General features: G+C 38.1%; 3 protein-coding genes and 1 pseudogene across 3 annotated transcripts in view; 2 read left to right on the plus strand and 2 right to left on the minus strand.

The window, feature by feature from the left end:
• The window catches only part of acacb (acetyl-CoA carboxylase beta), a 35120-nt gene extending 33047 nt beyond the window's left edge, over window positions 1-2073 (plus strand). The window contains exon 54 of the mRNA XM_016568034.1: window positions 1852-2073. Coding sequence (XP_016423520.1) covers window positions 1852-1978 — 127 coding nt within the window. The 3' untranslated portion in view covers window positions 1979-2073. The remainder of the gene's footprint in view (window positions 1-1851) is intronic.
• A 2412-nt stretch (window positions 2074-4485) lies between these two features.
• LOC107752148 (forkhead box protein N4-like) lies at window positions 4486-5353 on the minus strand. Its single transcript, XM_016568035.1, has 2 exons — window positions 5125-5353; window positions 4486-5022 (listed from the first exon to the last, which is right to left on the minus strand). The coding sequence occupies exons 1-2, from the start codon at window positions 5351-5353 to the stop codon at window positions 4772-4774; spliced, it is 480 nt and encodes a 159-aa protein (XP_016423521.1). The 3' UTR covers window positions 4486-4771.
• A 3164-nt stretch (window positions 5354-8517) lies between these two features.
• On the minus strand, window positions 8518-14995 carry LOC107752149 (forkhead box protein N4-like). Its single transcript, XM_016568037.1, has 8 exons — window positions 14910-14995; window positions 11819-11982; window positions 10722-10813; window positions 10502-10594; window positions 10291-10412; window positions 10148-10194; window positions 9157-9519; window positions 8518-9054 (listed from the first exon to the last, which is right to left on the minus strand). The coding sequence occupies exons 1-8, from the start codon at window positions 14993-14995 to the stop codon at window positions 8804-8806; spliced, it is 1218 nt and encodes a 405-aa protein (XP_016423523.1). The 3' UTR covers window positions 8518-8803.
• A 9541-nt stretch (window positions 14996-24536) lies between these two features.
• LOC107752153 (unconventional myosin-Ih-like) overlaps window positions 24537-26248 on the plus strand; it is a 12626-nt pseudogene continuing 10914 nt past the window's right edge.

Here is a 26248-nt window from a genome sequence, read left to right on the forward strand (position 1 = left end):
TTTATTCCTGGGAAGGAATTTCAGCAGCTATTACTCCAGTGTCACATGATCCTTCAGACATCATATGCTAATTTGGTGCTCAGGAAACATTATCAATGTTTCAAACAGTTATGCTGCATAATATTTGTGATAAACTGCTACATTTTTAGGATTCTTTGATAAACAGAAAGTTGAAAAGAACAACATTTATTTAAAATGTAGTTGTTTGTTTAAAGTGCCCCTATTATGGATTTTTGAAAATTACCTTTCATGCAGTGTGTAACACAGCTCTAAATGAATGAAAACATCCTGCCAAGTTTTAAATCTGAAAGTGCACCGTGTATAAAGTTATTGTCTCTCAAAAGAAAGAGTCGACTCTGAATCATTGAAACGAGTCGTTTTTAAAACGAATCCCAAGCCATTTCATGTTGACGTCAACATGAAACATTAGCATATGTTTTTCCCGTTGATCTGAATGAAAATGCAAATTCATTCTTTGCCACTAGGTGCCGCTGTTGGAGCGGTAAAATAGCTGTTTCCCCGGTAACGGCTGTAAACAAAGCAGCACTGCGCTCACAAACGCTGCTTTATCAGGCATTACCAGTGTTGCCAACTTAGCGACTTTGTCGCTAGATTTAGCGACTTTTCAGACCCCCTTAGCGACTTTTTTCCAAAAAAGCGCCTAGCGACAAATCTAGCGACTTCTTGGACAAACCTTATTTAGTCTCTGAGACCCGGGGGTACTGCTGCGCGAGCGCAAGGTCTTGTTTTCACAGCGCGCACACACCTCTCTCTGCGTCTGATCTGTTCAGCGAGCGGCAGATAGGAGCAGTGCTTTCAGGTAAAATAGATATTCTGTCGCTTCTAACTCTATTTTACATGCAAATATAGCCAAAATCACAGCAGAGCCATTGTCTAGATATTCTGTCGCTTCTAACTCTATTTTACATGCAAATATAGCCAAAATCACAGCACAGCCATTGTCTTTATCTTGTGTATTTGATTTCATTAGACGACGTCTCGATTATAAATCAGGATTTTAGTGCAGATTAACATCTTGTAAGGGAGAGCTGGTTAGACTTAATGGGCTGCGTTTCAGTCACTATTTCATATTCATCCCATTTTCTGGCAACAGAAACAGTGAAATATATCAATGAAAACAGTTCTGTTGAGAATTTGGCTGAATTAAAATACAGTTTGTGAGCACAGAGAGGCAAGACAATAAGACACACTGACGTCATGAATATGCTAATTGGCGTATGATGTCATTTATCGACGTTTAGCGACTTTTCAAGCAGGCTTTAGCTACTTTCCATTGAAAGAAGTTGGCAACACTGGGCATTACAGGCAAGATTAAACGAAAATTAGACCAATCGACCAATCACCGCCGATTAGCGTCACGCAAAGGAGGGGTTTGGAAAAATGAATCGTTGAGCGAATCGTTTGGGAGTCGTTGAGCAAGTAAGGTAAAAATAAATGCATATTATAAGACAATGAAAGTGTTTTTTGACCTTGCATGCATGTCAACCTGTTGTTGGGGACTCCTAAAACCAAAATATGAACCTTTCATAACCCATAATAGGGGCACTTTAAAAAATGTCACTTTTGATCAATTTAATGTCACTACAGAATAAAAGTAAAAAGTACTTTTAGAAAAAAATCCCCTAAATGACCCCAAACCTCCAAAAAGCCTCTAAACCTCAAAGCCAAAGCTTTGCATCCAACACCATTCCTGGTTTTCCGTTTCTCAAATCTGTTTTATAATAACAATCAAACTTTAAGTCAGATTTAGCACAAACACAATGACCAGCAAACAGTCATTGGTTGTATAAGCACACCTCTTTTAAAACTTGTCCTGCATTATATGTTTAGTTTAGTCCAAGCCAACCCAGAAGTGACCATGGACTGCATCATCCAGATGGCACAGAACATCACTCCCTCACAGAGAGCCAAAGTCTGCCACCTGCTGGCCACCTTGGACAACTCTACCAACAGCTGATCACATCCATGCCATTGAAATAAACCTACAGAGAGATGATATCCAAGTGGTATTATTAATTAATAGGGCTTTAAAAGTCTAATTTAAAAGAAAAAAGGACCGTTTTTGGTTGGTTCTTTGGATCAACACATTGGTCAGTAGCCTTAAACGCACAATTATAAATGTCCAGCAATCGCATAGTCCACCTACTCATCTTAGTGCACACAGTTGCTGTTAGTGTGACTCACAGAGACCATGTTAGGATGGACATTTCTCAGCGGAGCATTTCTTTAAACTCGCTCTCAAGAGAGGGAAACTAGTATACAGTGTTTATCTGTTCACATTTGTGCCTTTGTGTCCTTTCTGTGGAAATAACCGACTGATGAATGTACAATGAGCGGACAAGACTGAATATTAGATGGTTTTAGGGAATCACCGATGCTTGGAGCGCACATTCATGCGGTGTAGCACTTCCTCAGGAATATATGCAACATTAATTAAGCAGAACAAACTATTATATCTCTATTATTAGAGCGAAGTAACCGTATTACACCTAAATACAATCACTGTGTAGATATCAGGGCAATTCTTGATGATAGCTTTCATCATCGAGTAGTTATGAACAAACATTGCATTGCAAAATGCTGTAATGCTTGCAGAATTGTTAATGTACATTCAAATTGTCATGAAATTCATTTATCTGTTCATATTGAATGTACATTAACTAATCTGCTTGGTGTTAAATATACCACATGCTAGTGAAAGTAGTTATACAGCAACCCTGTTATACAGTGTTATCAATATCAGGGCCACTGTATATTTTAATGGCTTGAACTTTGGTTGTTTGTATAGTTCATTACAGACAGGTGTGTTTGATCAGGGTTGGAGCTGAGCTCTGCAGGAACAGGGTTGGGCACCCCTGTTATACAGTGTTATCAATATCAGGGCCACTGTATATTTTAATGGCTTGAACTTTGGTTGTTTGTATAGTTTATTTCACATGACTGCAGGTAATTCTTCTGTTCATATGAATGCAGCCGTACAGTATGTGCTGGTTCTATGAATGGATAAATATGTGTACCTACTGATGCTGTACTGTACTCAGCTGTTGATTCTGATTAAAGAAGACTTCTTGATCAGATGTAATGCCTTTAATCGAGTTTGTGTGCTTTTAGAACATACAAGTCCGATTAATACTAGAGCCAAAGTGCCTGACTTTGTCGACTGTTTATCAGGCTGTTTTTAAAAAGAGATTTATAATTATGGATTAAATAATCCGTGTTTTCATCTTGGTGAGTTTGTGGTCATTTATCCAATTCATAATGATCTTAATCTTAGAAATACAGATGGGTCGACATTTTGTTCAGTTGTGTATATATACAGTATTTGCTTTGTTTTTGCCAAATTATTCTACCCGCACTCTATATGCAGGGTGGCATTTCATTTATGTAATGTCACTAATATTGTCACTATTGTCACTAATATTATAACAGTGCCACAGGCTGATCTCCTCCATGCCACGCCGCATTGAAGCAGTAATTCGTGCAAAAGGAGCCCCAACCAAGTATTGAGTACATCATTAAACCTACTTTGGAGATCTTGAACATTTCTGTTCTGTAAATCTTTTTTTGATTGATCTTTCAGAAAATATTCACATTTTTTGAGATGCTGAATTTTTCATTTTCCTAAGCTGCAAGTCGTAACCATCAGAATAATAATTTAAAAAAAAAACCTCTTGAAATATTTCAGTTTGTGTGCAATGAATCTAGAATATAGGAAAGTTTGCTTTTTTGAATTAAATTACAAAAAATAAAGAACTTTTCCATGATTCTAATTTTTTTTAGATGCACCTGTAGTTGAAAACATTTGAAATTTTGAAAAGTAATCAAATGTAATCCGTTACATTACTTTAATAAAGTAATTGAAATAGTTACTCTACTTATTACATTTTAGATAGGGTAATCTGTAACCTATTACATTTCCGAAGTAACCTTCCCAACACTGGTCATGTAAATGCATATGCAGCTAAAAATTAAAGTCATTAGAATTAAAAGCAAGTTAAATGAATACATCTTTCAATCTGAATCTGAAATTTTATTGCTTGCATTCAAAATATTTAGATATGTACAATAAAAAATGATTCATGTCACCATTTCAGCTCTTTTCATAAATATAAATAATAAACAAACATTAAAGAGCAGATACAGTGTCTATCACAGTACAACAAAAGACACACAACTACAGTTACAAGGCTAACAGTTACATGGACAAAATGAGAAGAAAACAAGTTCCTTTTATGGTACAGAAAAAAGCTTGGCAACACCCAAAATCATAATTCCCATGATTTGATCTTTGTTCCTTAAGTGTTGTGTTAACTCACAATTTGCATTAGGCGTATAATGATAACAACACTGTAGTTTGTATGATTACGTTCGGCCACAATGCCAGTATCTGCACTGAGGAAATCTAAACTCCTTATCAATCATACTCTCTCACCATGCAAATTCTCTAAAAAAAAAACAATTGCTGATTTGGTCCCTTCAAACCCATTGCTTTTAATGCAATTAATACAGTCAATGCAAATGACACCTTTGAATACTGTGACGTCACCATAAATGCTACTCAGTTCAGGATATCGTAATGCTTTCTATCTGATGTTGCAACAATTTTGCTAAACATTTTTGGCTGCCTTGGAAGAAATCTGTGTTGCAGGATGTTTTTTGGAGTCTGACACGCCACGAAGGCTAGGATTGAAAGCTTTATAGATGGTCCTGGGAAGTAAAGCTCAGCTTGTTTAATTTCTTGCTGGTGCAATTAAAGCAAAACGATAGGCTTTGTTGCTCCTTGTGTGTTCATGTACTGGTTAGAAAGGGCATCCACAGCCGAGTATGAAGAGTAGAGGCCTGTCACCTGCAGGTCTGGGTAAGGCAGTCCTCCTGCATTGGACACAGGCGTGACATTGCCAGTGTCCAGGTCACAGTCAGACAGCCGAAGTGGGGAGTTACTGAGTGTACCTAATGCCTCCAGGTTAAAGCTGTCATCCTTCATCTCCTCCCACAGGTTTCCTGCAATCAGAAGAGGAGAACTGTGTTAGATATCAGCTTAGATACAAACAAACGTTCTGAGCTTTCAATATTTTAATATCAGTCGATTATTAACATAGTTACCTTGCCAGGCGAAGTCCATAATACTTGGGTCCAGTGCGTCCACCTCTGAATTCATGTCGGTGTGAACCGTGTAGAAGTCGCTGTGCGAGCTGTTTGTCAGGTCGGGGACGGTGTGGAGAGGGGGTGTCTGAGCAGGAGCAGGGGAGGCCGGAGCCAAGCGAGACTGATTCTGGAGCTGCATTTGAAGGTGCTGATGCATAGGGAGGCACTGTAGAGAACATTCTGTCATCAGAGAGAACATTAAATGCTTAAAGAGGGACTATGCTCTCAAACACATTCGCAGGTAATTCACAGTAATACTGGAAAATATTACTACAATTTAAAAGAGCTTTTTAACATTTTAAAATGTATTTTGTTCCTGTGATGAAATAAATCAAAGCTGAATTTCAGCAGCTTCTGTATTACTCCAGTGTCACATTATCAATGTTTCAAACAGTTGTGGTGCATATTATTTGTGATAAATTGTGAAACATTTTTAGGATTCTTTGATGAACAGGAAGTTTAACCGCATTTATTTCAAATGTAATAGTTTTTATAACAATGTCACTTTTGATCAATTTAATGTGTCACTGCAGAATAAAAGAATAAAAAATGTTTTTTAAATCCCGAAATTACCCCAAACGTCTGAGCAGTAGTGCACTTCATTTTTTTTAATTTGGTGAACAAAAAACAAAAAAACAAAAAAAAAAGCCAAAGCTTTGCATCCAACACCATTCCCAGTTTTCCATTTCTCAAATCTGTTTTGAGATTGATTCTAATATGATTCTCAGTTGAACTTGGTCAAATTTACCACAAGCAAAATGACCAACAAACAGCAAACAGTCATTAGTTGTATAAGCAAAACCTTTTTTAAAACAGGAGACTTATGTATCCATAAAGTCATTTTCTCATGGACTTGTCCTGCATTATATGTTTAGCTTGGTCCAAGCCAACCCAGAAGTGACCATAGAGGCATAGACTGCATCATCCACATGGCACAGAACATCACTCTCTCACAGAGAGCCAAAGTCTGCCACCTGCTGGCCACCTGGACAACTCTACCACCAGCTGATCACATCCGTGCCATTTAAATAAACGTACACAGAGAGATGATATTCGGTGGTATTATTTAATAATAGTGCTTTAAAACTTTAAAACAATATAAAAAAAAACGAAAAGAAAAAAATGACCGCTTTGGTCGGTTCTTTGGATCAACACATTGGTCAGTAGCCTTAAACGCACAATTTTAAATCTCAGCAATCCTATAGTCCACCTGTTCATCTTAGTGCACAGTTACTGTTGGTTTGAATCACAGTGACCGTGTTCACATGAGCACCAGAGCATTTCCTTAAACTCACTCTCAAGAGAGGGAAACCAGTATATAGTGTTTATCTGTTCACATTTGTGCCTTTGTGTCCTTTTTATGGAGATAACCGACTGATGAATGTACAATAAGAGGACAAGACTGAATATTAGATGATTTTAGGGAATCACCGATGTTTGGAGAGCACATTCATGCTGTGTAGCACTTCCTCAAGAATATATGCAACATTAATTAAGCAGAACGAACTATTAAATCTCTATTATTAGAGTGAAGTAACAGTATTCCACCTAAATAATCACTATGTAGATATCAGGGTAATTCTTGATAATAACGTTCATTTCTGATAACATACAGTAGTTATGAACAAACATTGCATTGCAATATATAGGCTACTGTAATGCTTAGAGAATTGTTAATGTACAATCAATTTGTCATGAAACTTTGATTCGTTTATCTGTTCATATTGAATGTACATTAACTAATCTGCTTAGTGTTAACTATATTTCATAATAATGAAAGTTGTTATAAAAGTGTTATCAATATCAGGGCAACTGTATATTTTAATGGCTTGAATTTCGGTTGTTTGTATAGTTTATTTCACATGACTGCAGGTAATTCTTCTGTTCATATGAATGCAGCCGTACAGTATGTGCTGGTTCTATGAATGGATAAATATGTGTACCTACTGATGCTGTACTGTACTCAGCTGTTGATTCTGATTAAAGAAGACTTCTTGATCAGATGTAATGCCTTTAATCGAGTTTGTGTGCTTTTAGAACATACAAGTCCGATTAATACTAGAGCCAAAGTGCCTGACTTTGTCGACTGTTTATCAGGCTGTTTTTAAAAAGAGATTTATAATTATGGATTAAATAATCCGTGTTTTCATCTTGGTGAGTTTGTGGTCATTTATCCAATTCATAATGATCTTAATCTTAGAAATACAGATGGGTCGACATTTTGTTCAGTTGTGTATATATACAGTATTTGCTTTGTTTTTGCCAAATTATTCTACCCGCACTCTATATGCAGGGTGGCATTTCATTTATGTAATGTCACTAATATTGTCACTATTGTCACTAATATTATAACAGTGCCACAGGCTGATCTCCTCCATGCCACGCCGCATTGAAGCAGTAATTCGTGCAAAAGGAGCCCCAACCAAGTATTGAGTGCATAATTAAACTTAATTAAAAACGTAATTAAAATCAAATTTTTTTTGATTGATCTTTGAGAAAATATTCAAATTTTTTAAGCTGTAAGTTGTAACCATCAGAATTAAAACAAAAAAAACCTCTTGAAATATTTCAGTTTGTGTGCAATGAATCTAGAATATAGGAAAGTTTGCTTTTTTGAATTAAATTACAAAAAATAAAGAACTTTTCCATGATTCAAATTTTTTTTAGATGCACCTGTAGTTGAAAACATTTGAAATTTTGAAAAGTAATCAAATGTAATCCGTTACATTACTTTAATAAAGTAATTGAAATAGTTACTCTACTTATTACATTTTAGATAGGGTAATCTGTAACCTATTACATTTCCGAAGTAACCTTCCCAACACTGGTCATGTAAATGCATATGCAGCTAAAAATTAAAGTCATTAGAATTAAAAGCAAGTTAAATGAATACATCTTTCAATCTGAATCTGAAATTTTATTGCTTGCATTCAAAATATTTAGATATGTACAATAAAAAATGATTCATGTCACCATTTCAGCTCTTTTCATAAATATAAATAATAAACAAACATTAAAGAGCAGATACAGTGTCTATCACAGTACAACAAAAGACACACAACTACAGTTACAAGGCTAACAGTTACATGGACAAAATGAGAAGAAAACAAGTTCCTTTTATGGTACAGAAAAAAGCTTGGCAACACCCAAAATCATAATTCCCATGATTTGATCTTTGTTCCTTAAGTGTTGTGTTAACTCACAATTTGCATTAGGCGTATAATGATAACAACACTGTAGTTTGTATGATTACGTTCGGCCACAATGCCAGTATCTGCACTGAGGAAATCTAAACTCCTTATCAATCATACTCTCTCACCATGCAAATTCTCTAAAAAAAAAACAATTGCTGATTTGGTCCCTTCAAACCCATTGCTTTTAATGCAATTAATACAGTCAATGCAAATGACACCTTTGAATACTGTGACGTCACCATAAATGCTACTCAGTTCAGGATATCGTAATGCTTTCTATCTGATGTTGCAACAATTTTGCTAAACATTTTTGGCTGCCTTGGAAGAAATCTGTGTTGCAGGATGTTTTTTGGAGTCTGACACGCCACGAAGGCTAGGATTGAAAGCTTTATAGATGGTCCTGGGAAGTAAAGCTCAGCTTGTTTAATTTCTTGCTGGTGCAATTAAAGCAAAACGATAGGCTTTGTTGCTCCTTGTGTGTTCATGTACTGGTTAGAAAGGGCATCCACAGCCGAGTATGAAGAGTAGAGGCCTGTCACCTGCAGGTCTGGGTAAGGCAGTCCTCCTGCATTGGACACAGGCGTGACATTGCCAGTGTCCAGGTCACAGTCAGACAGCCGAAGTGGGGAGTTACTGAGTGTACCTAATGCCTCCAGGTTAAAGCTGTCATCCTTCATCTCCTCCCACAGGTTTCCTGCAATCAGAAGAGGAGAACTGTGTTAGATATCAGCTTAGATACAAACAAACGTTCTGAGCTTTCAATATTTTAATATCAGTCGATTATTAACATAGTTACCTTGCCAGGCGAAGTCCATAATACTTGGGTCCAGTGCGTCCACCTCTGAATTCATGTCGGTGTGAACCGTGTAGAAGTCGCTGTGCGAGCTGTTTGTCAGGTCGGGGACGGTGTGGAGAGGGGGTGTCTGAGCAGGAGCAGGGGAGGCCGGAGCCAAGCGAGACTGATTCTGGAGCTGCATTTGAAGGTGCTGATGCATAGGGAGGCACTGTAGAGAGAGAGTGACCACTGGTTGGGGCTGCATCTGCGCTGGTATTGGGAGGGTCGGCCCTGGTGGGCAGCTGGGCAAGCGAGTCATGCCAGTCTCAATGGACTTTTGTCTGCACCTCTCCGGTCTGTCTGTAATGAGTTTGTCTAATTCATCTGGTAAAAGAAAAAGTAGCAAAACAGGACAATATTAATGACAGGTTAGATTTCTACCGTTACTTGTCTGCTCTAGTGTCGGTACTACTTCAGCTTATGCTTTGCATAGTGGTACTATGAATATGGTTGGTTCTTGTATGATAAAATGCCTGTGTGGCTCCTCATCTCCTCAAGTCGCTTTAGATTAAAGTATCTGATAAATGACTGAAGCCTGGAATACACTACATTAATCATTACCAGAGTTTTGCCCCGTTTTACAGTGTGGAGGAGTCAACGCTAGTTGCGTAAAGTCAGAGCAATTCTGCAGATTTTGTGCAGTAGGAGTACTGAAAATCTCATAGTGTGTCATGGGCACAGGCTCCAGTTTTTTGGGGGGGAAATGAAGCATGCTTGACATCTCTAGTCAATATTAGAATGCATAGCGTTTTCATTTGTCATGTGTCTTCCTAGAAACAAGGCGTGTATTTCTGCATGAGTTTGCTTTGTGACTTGAACCAGCCTTAAATGTAAGAAAATGCACTGCTGTGATGCAAGAGTGTTGTGGGTGGTTGTCAGATCAAAGATGTCAATCAAAGATGAAACTGTTTCCTAGCACTCTAATAGTCAACGATTTGAGCCCTGGATTGGCCATGCTGCGACGGTTTGCTGTTCTTCAAAGCCATGGCGATCAGACAGCTGAGAAAAGATATCAAACATAGTCAACTTTAGATAAATAAAATCTTTAATGCCTTTAATGTTTTTCAGAGGCTGTCGCAGTGAACCTTATTTCACCTGTAGGAGTAGATGGGTTTAGGAAAAGTCTTGGGCTGCAAGTCCTGGTTGTGAGCAGTAATACGGGGTTGAGGAAACAGACTCTGGCTGTTGTAGTTGCCATAAATCCCACCGGGAGAACACTAAAGAATGTAACACAGAAATGGTATCTTGATATATAATATTACTACTTTGAACAGTCCTTACAAATAATCCCAATTACTGAACCAACCTGTTGGTTTGCCTGAGTGAAAGTGAGAACTTGTTGAGGGGCGGTCTGGTACACTGATGCGGCACACGGAAACCCAGGGGAAAACTGGGGCATCTACAAAAACAACACAGAATACATCTATAAACACAAGATTATTTTAGCTCTATTACAAATGGTTGTTAAGTTCTGAATTGGTTGTATACGTAATATGAAATTGTTTGAAATCTGAAACCTCACTCACGCTACTGATGGCCAGAGGGCTGTGCTGCATTTCACTCTGTAGCTGAATCACAGATCCTGCTCCTCCTGCTACCGTCATGCTATTCAGCTGAGCTGAAAGGTTCAGCAAAGTGTTTTTTTAGGGATTCAGTCCACTACTGTTAAAGGGTTAGTTCACCCAAAAATGAAAATTCTGTCATTAATTACTCAGCCTCATATCGTTCCAAACCTGTAAGACCTTCGTTCATCTTCGGAACACAAATGAAGATGTTTTTAATGGAATCTGAGAGCTCTCTGAGCCTCCATAGACAGCAAGGGTACTACCACGATCAAGGTTCAGAAACGTAGCAAGGGCATCGGTACAACAGTCCATGTGACATCAGGGGTTCAACCGTAATTTTACGAAGCTACGAGAATACTTTTTGTGCGCATAACATAATTTATTCAGCAATTCTTCTCCCCCAGTTTACCATCTTCCACAATTTTGGAGAGTAACCCAGAACGTAATCAGCGTTGTTTACGTTCAGTAGAAAGCGCGCGCATTCTTTGCGCACAAAAAGTATTCTCGTAGCTTCGTAAAATTACGGTTGAACCACTGATGTCACATGGACTGTTTTACCGATGTACTTGCTACGTTTCTGTGCCTTGATCGTGGTAGTATCCTTGCTGTCTATGGAGGCTCAGAGAGCTCTGATTCCATCAAAAATATCTTAACTTGTGTTCCGAAGATGAACGAAGGTCTTACGGGTTTGGAACGACATGAGGCTAATTAATTAATGACAGAATTTTCATTTCATCATGGATGAACACCCTTTAAGGCACAGCTTTCTAAAAATCCTTTTTTTAATATTCATTAAAAAAAAACTGGGTCAAAGAATAATCTCAAGGTTTGGTAAAAAAAAAAAAAAAAAAGTAAAATGGCAAATATGCTAAAGACATAAAAATGACAAATAAATAAATGTGAATGCGAATAAATAACAGCCTTTAATTAAAGGCTAAGATATCCAGTTTGACGTCGGAGATGTTGTTGGATGAATTCAGATTTTTCTTTCTTTTTTTTTGGACTGCCATTTTTAACTCAATCCATTCTAACCATACACAGTCTATAAAGCTCCTGACCTGTCTGCCGCTCCAGCAGGCTGTTCTGAGCAGAACTGGCAAAATCAGGTCGTCCAGGTCCTATCTGCTGCAGTCGGGGAACATCCACAGAGGTGAGCCAGGACAGGGACTGAAGATCACCAGGCAGCTCGTCTTTCAGCTGCGAAGGGTCAGTAGTCAGGAGTCTACAAAAACACAGTATAACTCTCAGTGCTAAAGCACAAATATGAATTTTATATGAAAAAAGAGAACTGTGCAAACAATTGCACTTCAATTCAATTTTGTCTTCTAATTGTCAGTTCCTAATGTTACATTCGTATTATTTTTGGCCTACATAAACTAATTCTATTCTTTTCTTTTTTAACAGGTTTTCTTGTAAATAGCTAAACAATAAAGTCTATTTGTAAATCTGTTGTTTAGGGATGGAAATAAAAATACTCTCACCCTCTGATCTAATCCAGTGCAGGGAGAATTATTTACTCAGCCATTTCTTCATTTGGACGAAGCATCAAGAAAGCAGAGAAACCCTCTTGTATTCTCTCCAGACTTCACTACACACTCGCTATTCAGTCCAATAATTAGGGTCGCTATGACAACCCTCACTTTTCAGTTATTTTGTATGTCTGGACACTTCAGTGCCCCCCTGTCCATTAAACCAACCTCTAACAGTGGTCAGGTGACTACCGCCTTCTTCACTGTCATTGGCTGAATCATATGTAAACAACGCATGAGATCATTTGAAACATGGGTATGTGGCACGCGTTGCCTGCAACAGTTGGTCCAGCCCCATTGAAAAATGATCACCTATTGTGTCCCAAACGACAAATCTGCACAGCGGCACGTGGCTCTATTGTTTCCCCCCCAGACCCTTCCTTGATTGTCTTTACTGGTTTTTTTTTTTAACCAACCCCTTGCATTAATCTACTGGAATGACAGGCCTCACACAACAGAGAAAAATAGGATGCCATCTGTTTCCCTGTCCCTTTCCACCCAACCCCTGTCCCCTTCTGCCCCATCCCCCCCGCCTGGAGGCATCAGACAGTACCAAAGGGGGGTAGCTGGGAGGGGGTCGTTGAAGGAGTTGGAGGTCAAGCCACACTGCACACACAGTCTTCCACCTGAATAAATTACAGCATTAAAGGAAGAACTTGGGGACATGGCCTTGAGCACCCTGATTGCCCTGGTTTGGAGCTTCTGAAAAATTATTCTTTTTACACACACACACACACACACACACACACACACACGGAGGCATCAGACAGTACCAAAGGGGGGTAGCTGGGAGGGGGTCGTTGAAGGAGTTGGAGGTCAAGCCACACTGCACACACAGTCTTCCACCTGAATAAATTACAGCATTAAAGGAAGAACTTGGGGACATGGCCTTGAGCACCATGATTGCCCTGGTTTGGAGCTTCTGAAAAATTATCCTTTTTACACACACACACACACACACACACACACTTGCTAGCATGAAACCTTAGACACTGAACATGTCAACACTACACTGTCATGTGCTTTGAAATGTCTTCCTAATGCCTATCCACATAAAGACATGAAAAAGACACCTTGCGAAGGGAATGGGACAGTTTAACAACTGGCTTTATAAGTTCTACTTCTTATTGATGAGCTTTAATCAGTCTTTTCCTGTTGAGTGTAAACATTTAATGGAATTAAAATAGATTTCTTCGCCCTTTCATTTTGTAGCAGAATTTTATTATATTTTTTTTAAATATCGATTTCCTCATTAATATTGGTCTCTATTAATTTTGTAAGCCAATATGAACTTATATTACTAAAGTGTAATTTAACACTGAACGAATAAACTGAAATGTTATCCTAAACAACTTAACTTCTGAGCGGCGCATGCGCAACGCTGACCTCATACGTCATCCGCCCGGAGCTGCTTCTGTGTACAACTGTTGGCGCCAAGCTACATTAAAGTGATTATTACGTTTTGAATATGGATATTTTTCTTACAATACTTATTATTTGAAAGCTGTGTAAGTCATTTTGGATAGAAGTGTCTGCCACAAGCTTACGTTTACATGTAATTAATTGCCACAACAACTGTTAAACTCCCTCAAGTTGTGTGTTGAATATTATATATTTTATTTAAATAATAATACCTATTTTATATATTTTTTATTTAAATATTCTATACAGAAAATATTTTAGATTATAATATTGTATAAAAATTATATTAAGTGCGTAGAATCCTTCACACAAAGCCAGAGAAAACGGATCTAAAACTGATTTTGACGTGACTATAACCGACAGTTAAATGTTGCCAAGAAGAGCATCCACTTGTTGTGTTGCCAGACAATGGCTGTTCTGTAACATCAGAAGCCCATTAACATTTAGTTTTAGAAAACGTTGTCTTACACTGCAGGTCTGAGATTGATGCACATTGATGCATATAATAAAGGAAAAGAATAATAATGGTATTTGTTATAGTACTGACTTAAAAACTGCGCTTCAGTAATTGGGAGGAGAGGGGGCTTGATTTTGGAAAGAATTCATAACATGCCACATAAACTCAAATTTAGGATCGTCAAGAAAAGGGGGCCTACATCCTTGTACTTATTAGCATTTCTGAAGTCTAATTGTAAACCCAGCTGTGTATTGTACAGTTTACGGTCATTAGGGTGCAGTTATACAAGTGGAAGAAAAAATGATTTTATTTGCTCATTGATGCAAACCATTACGTGTCCCACAGAAAGGGGGAGGCGGGCGCACACAGTCACGGTTTATCACAGCTCAAGTCGCCCTCGTTTACATTCTAACTGGGAGCCACTTCTCCTTGGTGACCCGTGGGGGCCCCCGCCAAGGTCCTCAATCCCTCCGTGTGCCGACAGCGGGCGTGTAAACAGAGCTGATGCTTTCTGACAGATCCATTCAGAGCAAAGATGATGTATTCTCTCGCTCCTTTCTTTTTTCACAAACCCCAATTCCCTGCCTCTCAAAACACACCTTTATTTTACAGAATAGGGAAGGTGGAGATTGTATTAAGATTAGCAGTGCTCTTCTTCATCCTGAAATTATCTTTTTATTCTCTAATCTGCTCAAGGTTCAAAAGCAGTGGGTTCAGCCATCAAAGTAAATCACCCCCTACCTGTAGTCTTGTGCGGAGGTGTGGTGACTTTGCACAGGGTTTTCATGAATTCCTGACATCCTGCTTGTTATTCCACTTTCAATCATCTTCTGGCAGATAAAACGCAAGTAAATGAACCATGCAAAGCAGAGATAAAAAAAAAGAAAGGGAATTTTAGAAATGTGCATTCCCGTGAAAGCGCAAATACACACAGTCAAAAAGTGTGACTATTTCCCCCCAAGAAAGTTACACTTTATTTTAAGGTGTCCTTATTACAGTGTAATTATACATTAAAGTATTGAGTATTATTAATTAACTACATGTTTATTTATTTAGTCATTTAGCAGACGCTTTTATCCAAAGCGACTTACAAATGAGGACAATAAAAGCAGTCAAAACTAACAAAAGAGCAACAATATATATGTGCAAATGACAAGTCTCGGTTAGCCTAACACAGTACACGTAGCAAGGTGTATATATATATATATATATATATATACACACATACATATACATATACACATACATACATATACACACACATACATCTCAGGTACTTACTATGTGGTTAGGATTAGGGTTTGGCTTAGGGTTACTTGCATGTAATTATGCATAATTAATTGTTATTATAATAGTAAGTACCTGTAACATGCGTAACAAGGACACCTTAAAATAAAGTGTTACCAAAAAACAATCTGACATGAGAACACACTAATTTGAAAATATTAATAAAGTAGGAAGTCACCAACAAAAACCTGAGACCCAATAACTGGGTGAGCAAGAAACAAAAAGATACAAATGTAATTTTTACAATCCAGTGTTGATGTGATAGTTGCTTTGTTGACTAAACGGAGATCATCAGACGTCTTCAGTCACCGTATAGCCAACCTGTCACGTCTCAATATTTCATATAAGTAATACTTAATTTAACCAAAAGGCGTTATTTCTTAAACATAGACGCGAAACTTTTTGCAGTTGTCTACAAAACACCAGCTATTAAATAAAGTCCTATATTTATGTCACACATCAGTGTTCATGCTGCATAATATGTCAGTCCGAAACAGGTGCGCATCATCTTAGCTTATTTAAAAATAAGAAAATGGAAACATGAAATAAACCGCATCTTACCTGTTAATGCTGCAGTTGTTCTGCGGTATAGAAAATCTTGGATAACGAGACAGAGGAAAGCTCTACTGTTGGTCGGGGCACTTGTTGTCCCGCAAGAAAAAACCGTTTTTTAAATTTCCCTCGTCTGTGCGGTTCTCTCTGGACGGTCATGCGCACTGCGTGAAGAGAGGAGGGGGTCCCAGCTCACTGACAGCTGTTGCCTTGCCTCCACAATCACCTAAATGATCTGCCAGAGCATCTCACCTGGTTTCCAATGCTTGTATTTCATCAAAACGTTCTTTCCTCAGAGATGTGCGTTTTTTCTCCGTGTTTTCTTTGTGCAGTAGGTTTCTTATCCCCCCCAAAAAATAGAAACGAAAAAGCTGAGAGTTTAGACAAAATCCTCCGTTTCTACTGGAAGCTTTGTTTTACAAACTACGGATTCCTATAAACTCGGAAAAACGAATATAAACGTCTATAAACACGAGATCTGTAACACATTGAGCAGTGATTTCCATGTTCCCCTGTAGCCATAGGCAACACAAAATAACACAAATAAGAGTTCCTGGTGTTGTTCACCTGTTTATAAGTAGAACCGTTATTGTTTTACAGGTTTAAATAAAGACACATCCTCTCCGTGCGGGTCTGTGAGATATTCTGTCCTGATAAGAGCAATAGTTCAGTGTTCTGATCTTGATTTAACCGCCTTTGAAGCCGCGGTCGTTTGCTACACTGCGGCGGGAAGAACGCGCTGAGTGGCGCGCTGGGCTTGACAGATTTCACACAGATATGACAGACTCGTAAGAGCAAGCAGAGAGTTAAAGGCTCTCCTGTGAAATAAATATGAGAGGCAGCAGATAATGATATTGACGACAGACACACAAAGTGTGTTTTAAATCCGTTTACTGTCATATATTTGGACACTTTATAGGCTATTAGTTACTTAATCTATGCTGAGTGCCACAAATGAACTACGTGAACACATCTAATTCTTTCATACTGCTGCTTATAACTACAAGTATTATTATTGTAATTAATAATTGAAAGATTAACGTTTAATATTTGCATAGTGGAGAATGGAAACCAGAATTGTGCAGTCACTTCCAAGAAATGGCACTTCCACAGATATTCAAGAATCTGATCATTTTCTATCCGTCTTTTAAACATAACTTCAGAACACTTTTTGAATTTTGAAATATAGGTTTCAAATATCCGGCCGGTGACGTTAATTGACTTGAACCACATGGGACACTACAGATGGTAAATCGCGAAGTCACAATGGTCACAATCAATGCGCGCTTGCAACGGACAAAAAGACGCTCCTACTGAAGAGCGCTGGGTCCTAAAGCCCGTGTGTTCTGTGCTTCTTTCAGGCTCAGCCACTGCACTGACACTATTTGCCAAGTTTGTAATGTGAAGGGAACGATAATGTAAACATAGCCTAAACATGTCAGTTGAATTAAGTTACTTTGTCATACAATTGCATGTATAAATCAGAGATAGAAGGGGTCGTGCAGTGGTGTGAGGAACACAACTTGATGTTGAATGTCAAAAAAACTAAAGAAATGATCTTTGACCCGAGGTTGGTGGGTGATTATAGTCCAATTTTAGTTAATGAGGAGGAAGTTGAGCAGGTAACAACATATAAGTATTTAGGTATCTACTTTGATTCTCAGCTGCAATGGAGTCATCAAGTGGACTACACTGTAAAAAATAAGTGTAATTTTAACTGTAAAATTTTGTAAAAACGCTACGGAAAAAAACTGTTAATAGGTTAACAGTAAGTACTATATACAGGGAAAAACTAACCAGACATTTCATGTAATTTTACAGTAAAATGTTGTTAATTTTACAGTTTTTAGAAGTAAAAATAACAAATCAATGTATAATTTACAGTCAAAAACGGTAAACTGATAACACGAGCTAGTCAGCGCTTGCATTTTTTGCGAAGGCTCCGGGTTTATGGAGTGGATAAAACTATCATGTTATTGTTTTACAGATCAGCTATTGAATCTATAATATGTTATGGTTTTACAATATGGTTTGGAAATTTGACTGTTAAACTTAGGTCACAACTTCAAAATGTGGTTAGAAGAGCTGGAAAAATAATTGGTATGTTGTCTCCACTTTCTCTTCAGGACATTTTTGAGAGGTCTGTTAGGAAGCAGAGTCTTAAAATTATTGGTGACCAAAGCCATATTCTCCATAAGGAGAACGAGCTAATGCCCTCGGGCAGGAGATTTAGGGTTCCAATCTGTAAAATGAATAGATACAAATGTTCTTTAAATCCATTATCTGTCAAATTATTGAATAAGTGATTGAAATTGTTGTGAGGGTAAGGTGATGGGTAACATGTAATGTTGGTGTATTATTAGGATTGTATAGGAATTATATGTTTTGGAATGGTGTAATTTTTATTTTATTTTATTTTTGTATGTTTGATCTGCTCTCCCAGTTGCCTAAGACAAATTTCTCCTAAGGGAGACAATAAAAGAGAAACTTAACTTAACTTAAAATAATTTTAGATTAAACAGGACGTTCCCAGACGCATCACACATGGTTTTATTTTACTGAAATGAATACCTTATTGTTTTTTCGTTATAGTGTTTTATGTTACTAGTCAAGTTGTTTAGTTAATGCATTATAGCAATGTTTTAGTGTGTATTTTATGTGTATTACCCTAATGATATTTTGCTCTTATGTCTCTTTGTTTATTAGACATGGTTTAAAGAAAGGTCGATTCTTAGAATCATTTTTTATGCACTTCTTCTGTTTTATGTAGTTTTTATGTCTGTTTATTTTAAGAAGCAAAGCAGATTTAGTGACTGAAATCAGTTAGACCTATATTATCATTATTGCTTTTATTACTTTTTAACAGCTACATGTACATGCAACTTGACTTATGACTTTATATAATACAAATTTATTTACTTTTGTGTGTAGAGGGGGGGAGGGGGGAGAGCAGAACGGGCCTGTGGTGTAAGGGGCGAAGGTAGCCTTGACAACAGAGGTTGTGAATGGGACAACTTTTAATATGACTGTGGATAGATGGGTGTGTGTAGTCCTACCTTTACAGTGCAATGGATTTGTTGTTTGCAATAGATACAGAACTCTAAGGCCATTTGATGAGAGCAAACAATTATTTTGAACAAGTTTAAAGTAATATTCTGTGCTCAACGTAAATGTATAGTTCACCCTTCTGTGGAACACAAAAGAAGATATTTTGAAAAAAGTTGTCAAACAATTTTGGTGACCATAAATTTCCATTCTACAAAAAAATTACAGAGACATTTTCACAATATCTTATTTGTGACCCTGGACCACAAAACCAGTCATAAGGGTCAATTTTTCAAAATTTAGATTTATACATTTACTGAATAAATAAGCTTTCCATTGATGTAAGGTTTGTTAGGATAGGACAATATTTGGCTTAGATACAACTATTTGAAAATCTGGAATCTGAGGGTGCAAAAAAACTAGTTCTTAGCAATGCATATTACTAATCAAAAATTAAGGTGCAACTTAAGACTGGTTTTATGGTCCAGGGTCACATTTTATGTTCCACAGAAGGAAAGGAAGTCAGTCATACAGGTTTGGAATGACATGAGGGTGAGTAAATGATGATAGAATTTTCATTTTTGGGCGAACTATCCCTTTAAACTCAGTCAACAGCATTTGTGACATAATTATTTATTACCAGAAAAGTTCATCTCCACTTGTCCCTCTTTTTCTTTAAAAAATGTGTAAATCTGGTTTACAGTGAGGCACTTACATTGTAAGTAAATGGGCTGATGCATTATTGTTAATATACTCACTGTTTCAATAGTATAGACATAAACAGCATGCATGTTAGCATGGTTTTGGTGTGAAATTCACATATCATTTCTGTGTAAAGATATATCCAATTTTACAATTATATTGCCATGACAGCAGAATGCCATAAACCTTAAAACATCAAATAATGCACAAGTTTCGACAATAATTATTGTAAGCATTTTTATAAAATGTTAAAAACTTTTAAATTCTTACAAATTAGGCCCATTCACTTCCATTGTAAATGCACCACTGTAACTTCTGTCTTTATTTATTTATTCATTCCTTCATTAATTCATTAATTCATTCATTTGTTCATTAAATGTGGGATAAGTTGCTAAATGATTGAGCTTATCTGTATCGAACAGTGAATATCCATTTAGTAAGGGTCAAGTTCATAACCTGCTCATTATAGATAATAAAAGCTGACAAGAAAGTTCAAGTGCACTCCAATGGAAACTGGCCTCACATGTCACCTTGTTGAAATTAGCAAGAGTGACACTGAACATCACATGCTTGTCAAGCTTGACACAGTATATCTCACACACTTGAGATCCAAGGCAAGTGCTGTAGGAAACTCAATCTTTCCTGCTGGATTATTTGGGTCATTAGCAGAGCGAAAAGAGACACCAGTCAGTCGTCTCAAGCATGAGTCAGATAACAAAGACAAAGGGAAAATAAGGTTGGGCTTCGTAGTCATCACTGTCAAAGACCTCTTCCAGTCTAGTCCATCCAAGAACCACATGTAGTGATCGTTCATAAGCCCTGCTAAATTTCAGGACAAGCTGTGATTGAATGGCTAACATATGCTGGTTGAGTCCTGAGCCAGCTGGCTTCAAGTGGCCAAGAGCACGAAGGAGTGCATGCCGTCTGCCCCGATGACATCTTTATTTAGCGTCTCATTCAAACTCACTGATTGAATGCACAGTGGTTAATTAGCCATTAATCTATTTCCCTAATCAAAGATCAGAAACAGGAGCCGCTCTGTTGTAATGTTTGGTTTTACCGTAGCAGAGGTAGAGGACTGGGGGAAGGGTTGATATCGGATTGTGTTTCTTCTGTATCTTTGTGTTACACCCAGCGCAGTGGTAGACACCTAGGTAAGCACTGAATAAGATCTCTGGTTCTCTGAACCCCCTCCTGACTGGGCCATGAATCATTAAATACCCAGGTCTTGCAACCAGAACATGGGTCATTACTGCGAAGAGCACAGCAATAATAGATGGGCATCCTCTCCGCGTTTGAGCCACCTTAGTTTGAACTGCTCGCAAGCCGTGTTAGAAAAACTTTTGATGAGTTTTTGGAGAAAATTCTAAATCAAGATTGTTTTTTTTAGATCCACAATGGAATTCTGAGGTGTTCCATGGCAGATGCTGGGATGGTAGGATTTGCTTGGCTCTAGCTGGACGGAGAAAGGACTATTTAGGACAGTGTTGGTCTGGATGTGAGCAGTTCCCATATTTTGATCGGCAGCTGACCAAAGATGCAGGTAAGATCTGTTTGCATGTATCTAGAGATATTTGAATGAACATTTATATTTGACTCAACGTAAGTTCTAACTGCTATTATCTTTACAATCAGCCAGCAATCTTCTGCAGCAAAGACAACAATGGCATATAAATAATAGCAATGAAAAGGAAATATGAAAAGCAAATATCAAAAGAAAGATCAAAAGAAGCAATACTTCCAGCATTCAAAGAGACCATTAATGTGCTCTTTTCAGTTTTTGCTTCCTGTTTGAAAAGCTTCAGCGTAGCGCAATATCCAGTATGTCACCCAGCTGATTAATCACAAGCTGTAAACCTGTCAAAACTTCAGGTTCCTTTACGCTGAGAAAGAGAGATGTAACTAGACCTAGCCGTTCACTTTAGGAGTGCTATTGCCCATTCTGTCTAGTCTTTCCTATTCTTGGCCAGGCCTTCTGAGGAGTAGGATGTCTTTGCTGTATCTTTCTCTCTCTTCCTCCATTCTCCCTTCTCTCCTTCCCTCCCTCTCTGATTTGGTGGAGGTCATCTCAACTCAGCCGCGACTGACATTTTAGATCAGGCTGAAGGAGCATCTCTTAATTAAAAGACAATAGCTTTTATACTAAAGAGGGAAACAGATGCACCTGATGTGACATAAGGGTGACCGGCCTTGTGACTTAAATGATTTGTGCCTTTATGTCTATTTTATTCTCTTTAGAAGAGAAAGACTAAATCTCCCAATTACTGAAGAAGACACTGATCTCTTGACTTTGGGGCTCAATGTTGTTTTTACATTTCTTGCAGGCTATGCAATTATTAAAATGTGGTTGACCATAATAGTTTTGTCTAAGGTGTGACTGCTTACAGTGTTTACTTGGTTTAGAAATTGGTTGGCAAATATCTATGAAATCCTGAAATTATGAAAATATTTTCATATTTAATATCTATTTATTTATTTTTGCATGGGAACCCTTTTAACTCATTTAGCATCCCAAGATTCACCTCGTGCAGTTGACTAATCTGGAATCTAGGCAAAGAGAATCAAAAATACAAGTTATGATTACTTTAACATTTTCCATACTTTCATTTGTGGGTTTTTTTTGGAATGGGTGAGTGTGTCCAATCTTCTGACTGTATATGTGAACCATACAGGTTCCATACAGACCTATGAAAGTAACATCTTTGCCTTCAGTTTGAGTCTCTCGTTGGAGAAGAGGAACAGGCTTTTCCTGTGCCAATGTCCATGCGTCTTATCACACTAAAGTGTCACACTATGAACATTAGCATCCCCTCTCTGTCCATTGTTCCTCATGTGACATTGAGTTCAGCTTGTTCCCATGTGGGGACAGAAACTAGAGAGGGGGAGTCTCCACAATAACGCCGAGATTGAGATTGGTTCTGACATCTCAAATGGGGGATCTTCAATGATATTGTTCACCTGCCCCTTTGGCTTAAAGCAGGGCGAGAGGGGGAGGGGCATGTTTTGGGGTTGGCGGCGAGGACATGAAATAGTGGGAAGCGGAAAGTGATGTGAGGTGGTGGGTGGTGATTCACAACTTGCATGCGGTGGGATGAAAATTTTTTTGGCGGACAGGTGGACGAAAATCTTCCATCCAATAAACACGTCCCCCCTCCCGAACACAGTACCCTTGATTACGGTGTTCATATAACTGTGCTGTTCAGAACAAGCCTCCATTGTGTGCCCCAAGGGCATGCTAAATGAGTGTCTCAGCGAGCAGCGGGACACAGACCGTTACAGCACAATTTAGTCTGTCCTGTTGTCTCAAGAAGGCCTCATTTCAGAAGCTCTCAGATCAGACAAATATAAGCAACCCCCTCCCTCCCTTCCTCTGTCCCTCCTTCATATCTCCCTCTTTCTCTCTCCCTCTTCTGCTCCTTTGCCCTCTCCCCCTCTACATCCAACCAGCCCAAATAGGCCAAATCTCATCTATTGTCCTGGGACTGCCCAGTGTGAAATTCGGTGTGACATTAAATGTTTTCTAATGAATAAATTTTGAAAGGATATGCAGAGAGAATATGTGTAATGGAATGTAGACTGCATTTTAAAAGCTTCTTCATTGTCCATCGTCTTTGGAATTTACAGGACAAAAAAACTGGCCTCTTTCAGAGCTAATGAGGTTTATGGGGGTGAAAGGGGGGCGGAGGAGATTTTGGGGGCTTCTAGTCGTTAGATTAGACTTAGTTTTTTTTTTGTTTCCTTTTCTGTTTCTTCTAATTTACTATATGAAAGTCAAATATCCTGTGTTCTAAAAAAAAAATGTGAAGAGGACAAATTACAGCAAATTCTGAAGAAAAGTAAGGACCACTGGCAATCCTAAAAATATCTAGCATGTAAAAATACACAATTTTAAAGATTTGAGTAATGCATGCCTTTAAAATTTCTTTCACATATTGAGAAATACACTTATCTTTTTAATACACAATGACAGACACTGAACTAAGGAAGTAACTAGAACAAATTCTGATCATTTGGGTTGAGGATTGTGGTTTTAGACAATAGTTCAATTGCAAAAATTTTGGCTAAACCTCTTCCTGAGTTGCTTAAAAGCTTAAGAAACCATTAAAAATTTTTTTTTTTTTTTTTACAATATGAATAATAAATTTACCTTTATTCACACTGCTATATATTGCCATTGATTAAACCCACTTTACTATTGATGTTGGCTTTGATTAAACCTATATCTCAGGAAATATTTCAGTGGAGTGAAAACAAGCACTCTTGGGTTTCGAAAGTATCTCCCAGAGCCAAGTTGGAAGATATGGCCACCAGTATTTAAGGTGTACTGAATGTTATCTAATATGGTAGGTGGAATAAATCCAATCACAACATGCTATTTAAACAGGTTTCTTAGCGAAAGCAAAGCTGTCAGTCATAGGGACAGGAACATGGTCTACTCATTGCAGATGATATCTCATTACAAAAGCCTCTACAATAGAGAGCAGCATTATAAAGTTCTTAGTTGAACATCAGCAGGGGATTATGCGGTTGGATGATTGTGACTCAATCAGAGACCTTAGACCCCGATTTTCAGTCTCAGTCTCAACAAATCTATTAATGAAAGAAATCTATTAATGAACAGGTGAGGAGTCACTAAACAGCTCAGTTTTACTGCTGATTTTTTATTGCTGAAGAAATGCAGCATCCATTAACTCTTTGAAAATATTCTTTGGAAATTAGTCACTGATTATTTGACAGAAATTGATATTCAGACCCTTAGCTTCTGGAATTTATGCCTGCAGAATGACACAATCCTATAGATTTGGTCAGTGTAAACAAATTGCACTGGGTCATGGTCAGTGCTGTGCTTGTCTGATTGGCAGAAAGGAAAGGGTAAACTGGGTCAGTTGGACTTGGAGGGAGCCCTGATTGCCAGAGACCGAGTTGGCATCCAGGACTTTGTGCTTCTTGATGCCCACAACAGTGAGACAGCCTTCCTGGACAATCTGAAGAAGCGTTTCACAGAGGATTTGATTTATGTGAGTCAGACATCAAACACAAAGGTTACTTTGCTTTTTACATTGTGATTAAGTTCATGTCATCTCAACATCTCTATACTCTCAGACTTACATAGGTACTCTGCTGATATCTGTAAACCCATACAAAGAATTGGACATCTACACCAAGAAACAAATGGACCTCTACATGGGAGTGAACTTCTTTGAGCTGCCCCCTCATATGTAAGTTTTTAACTTACCTTCATTGCCAAACCAGTAACTTAATTCAATTCAAGTTTATTTGTACAGCGCTTTTCACGATACAAATCATTGCAAAGCAACTTTACAGCAAATTAAGTTTCTACAATATTTAGTGGTGGCTTATCAGTGGAGACTGTCAGTCAATGTACATATGGCAGGGGAACAGACACAGTCTTTATAGATTGTACAGCGCAAGTACTTCTAGCGGGTAGAACAAAAATCATCAGGGCCGTTATTTGAGATTTTACTTACTAGTCATAAGGTGCGTAGCGTCCTGGAGATGTTGTCCGAAAGGAGTTCCGCTCCGACTCTGCTGGGGTGCAGGCCATCAGCGCGAAAAAGCCTAGGACGCTCCCAGAAAAGATTCCAATTATTAACAAAGAGCAGTTTCTGTTCTTTACACCATGACAATAACCATTCATTTAAAGAAAAAAGTCTACTGAACCTTTCGTGTCCTCGTGTCCAACTTAGACATTTGTAAATAAAATTGAAACAAATTTTTTGTCTTTCTCAGATATGCATTAGCAGATAATGTCTACCACACCATGCTATCAGAAGCCAACAACCACTTTATTTTGATATCTGGGGAGAGTGGAGCAGGTAAAACTGAGGCCTCCAAGAAGATCTTGCAGTACTATGCGGTCAGCTGCCCTAGTTCCACCTTACTGGACACTGTGAGAGACCGCATGCTTATGTCCAACCCTGTACTAGAGGTCAGTCCAACAATAATATTCTCAGAATGTGTCTGACCATTCACTATGTATGCTTTACATTCATTACATGTGCTTTTAGGCCTTTGGAAATGCAAAAACTATGAAAAATTATAACTCCAGCCGTTTTGGGAAGTATATGGACATCCAGTTTGATTGTCAGGTATCGACAAATACCTTACTACTTTCATCCCATTAAATAACATTGCATGTTAAAAAAGATTCACACTTGTTTTAATGCGTAGGGAGATGCTGTTGGTGGCCATATCCTCAGCTATTTGCTGGAAAAGTCTAGAGTGGTTCACCAAAACCATGGTGAGAGAAACTTTCACATTTTCTACCAGCTGGTGGAGGGAGGAGAGGAAGACCTACTGAGGCACCTGGGCTTGGAGAAAGACACTAAACATTATAGTTATTTAGTGCAGGTATGATTTCTAATTTTAATCTTATGTGCAAAAAAAGGGCTGTCACGATATCAGATTTTTCACTACACGATTGTCGTGGCCACAAAAATCCCGATAATGATATATTGTGATATATATACAGT

This window comes from Sinocyclocheilus rhinocerous, unplaced genomic scaffold (genome assembly GCF_001515625.1).
Source record: "Sinocyclocheilus rhinocerous isolate Xijiao unplaced genomic scaffold, SAMN03320098_v1.1 scaffold1312, whole genome shotgun sequence".
Taxonomy (NCBI): domain Eukaryota; kingdom Metazoa; phylum Chordata; class Actinopteri; order Cypriniformes; family Cyprinidae; genus Sinocyclocheilus; species Sinocyclocheilus rhinocerous.

Excerpts from the sequence above, each read along its gene's own strand:
- LOC107752148 (XM_016568035.1), bottom strand. The coding sequence starts at position 5,353 with ATGACAGAATGTTCTCTACAGTGCCTCCCTATGCATCAGCACCTTCAA. Across the intron at positions 5,023-5,124 it reads TATGGACTTCGCCTGGCAAG|GAAACCTGTGGGAGGAGATG; the intron begins GTAACTATGTTA and ends TTCTGATTGCAG.
- LOC107752149 (XM_016568037.1), bottom strand. The coding sequence starts at position 14,995 with ATGATTGAAAGTGGAATAACAAGCAGGATGTCAGGAATTCATGAAAAC. Across the intron at positions 11,983-14,909 it reads ACCTCCGCACAAGACTACAG|ACTCCTGACTACTGACCCTT; the intron begins GTAGGGGGTGAT and ends GTGTTTTTGTAG. Across the intron at positions 9,055-9,156 it reads TATGGACTTCGCCTGGCAAG|GAAACCTGTGGGAGGAGATG; the intron begins GTAACTATGTTA and ends TTCTGATTGCAG.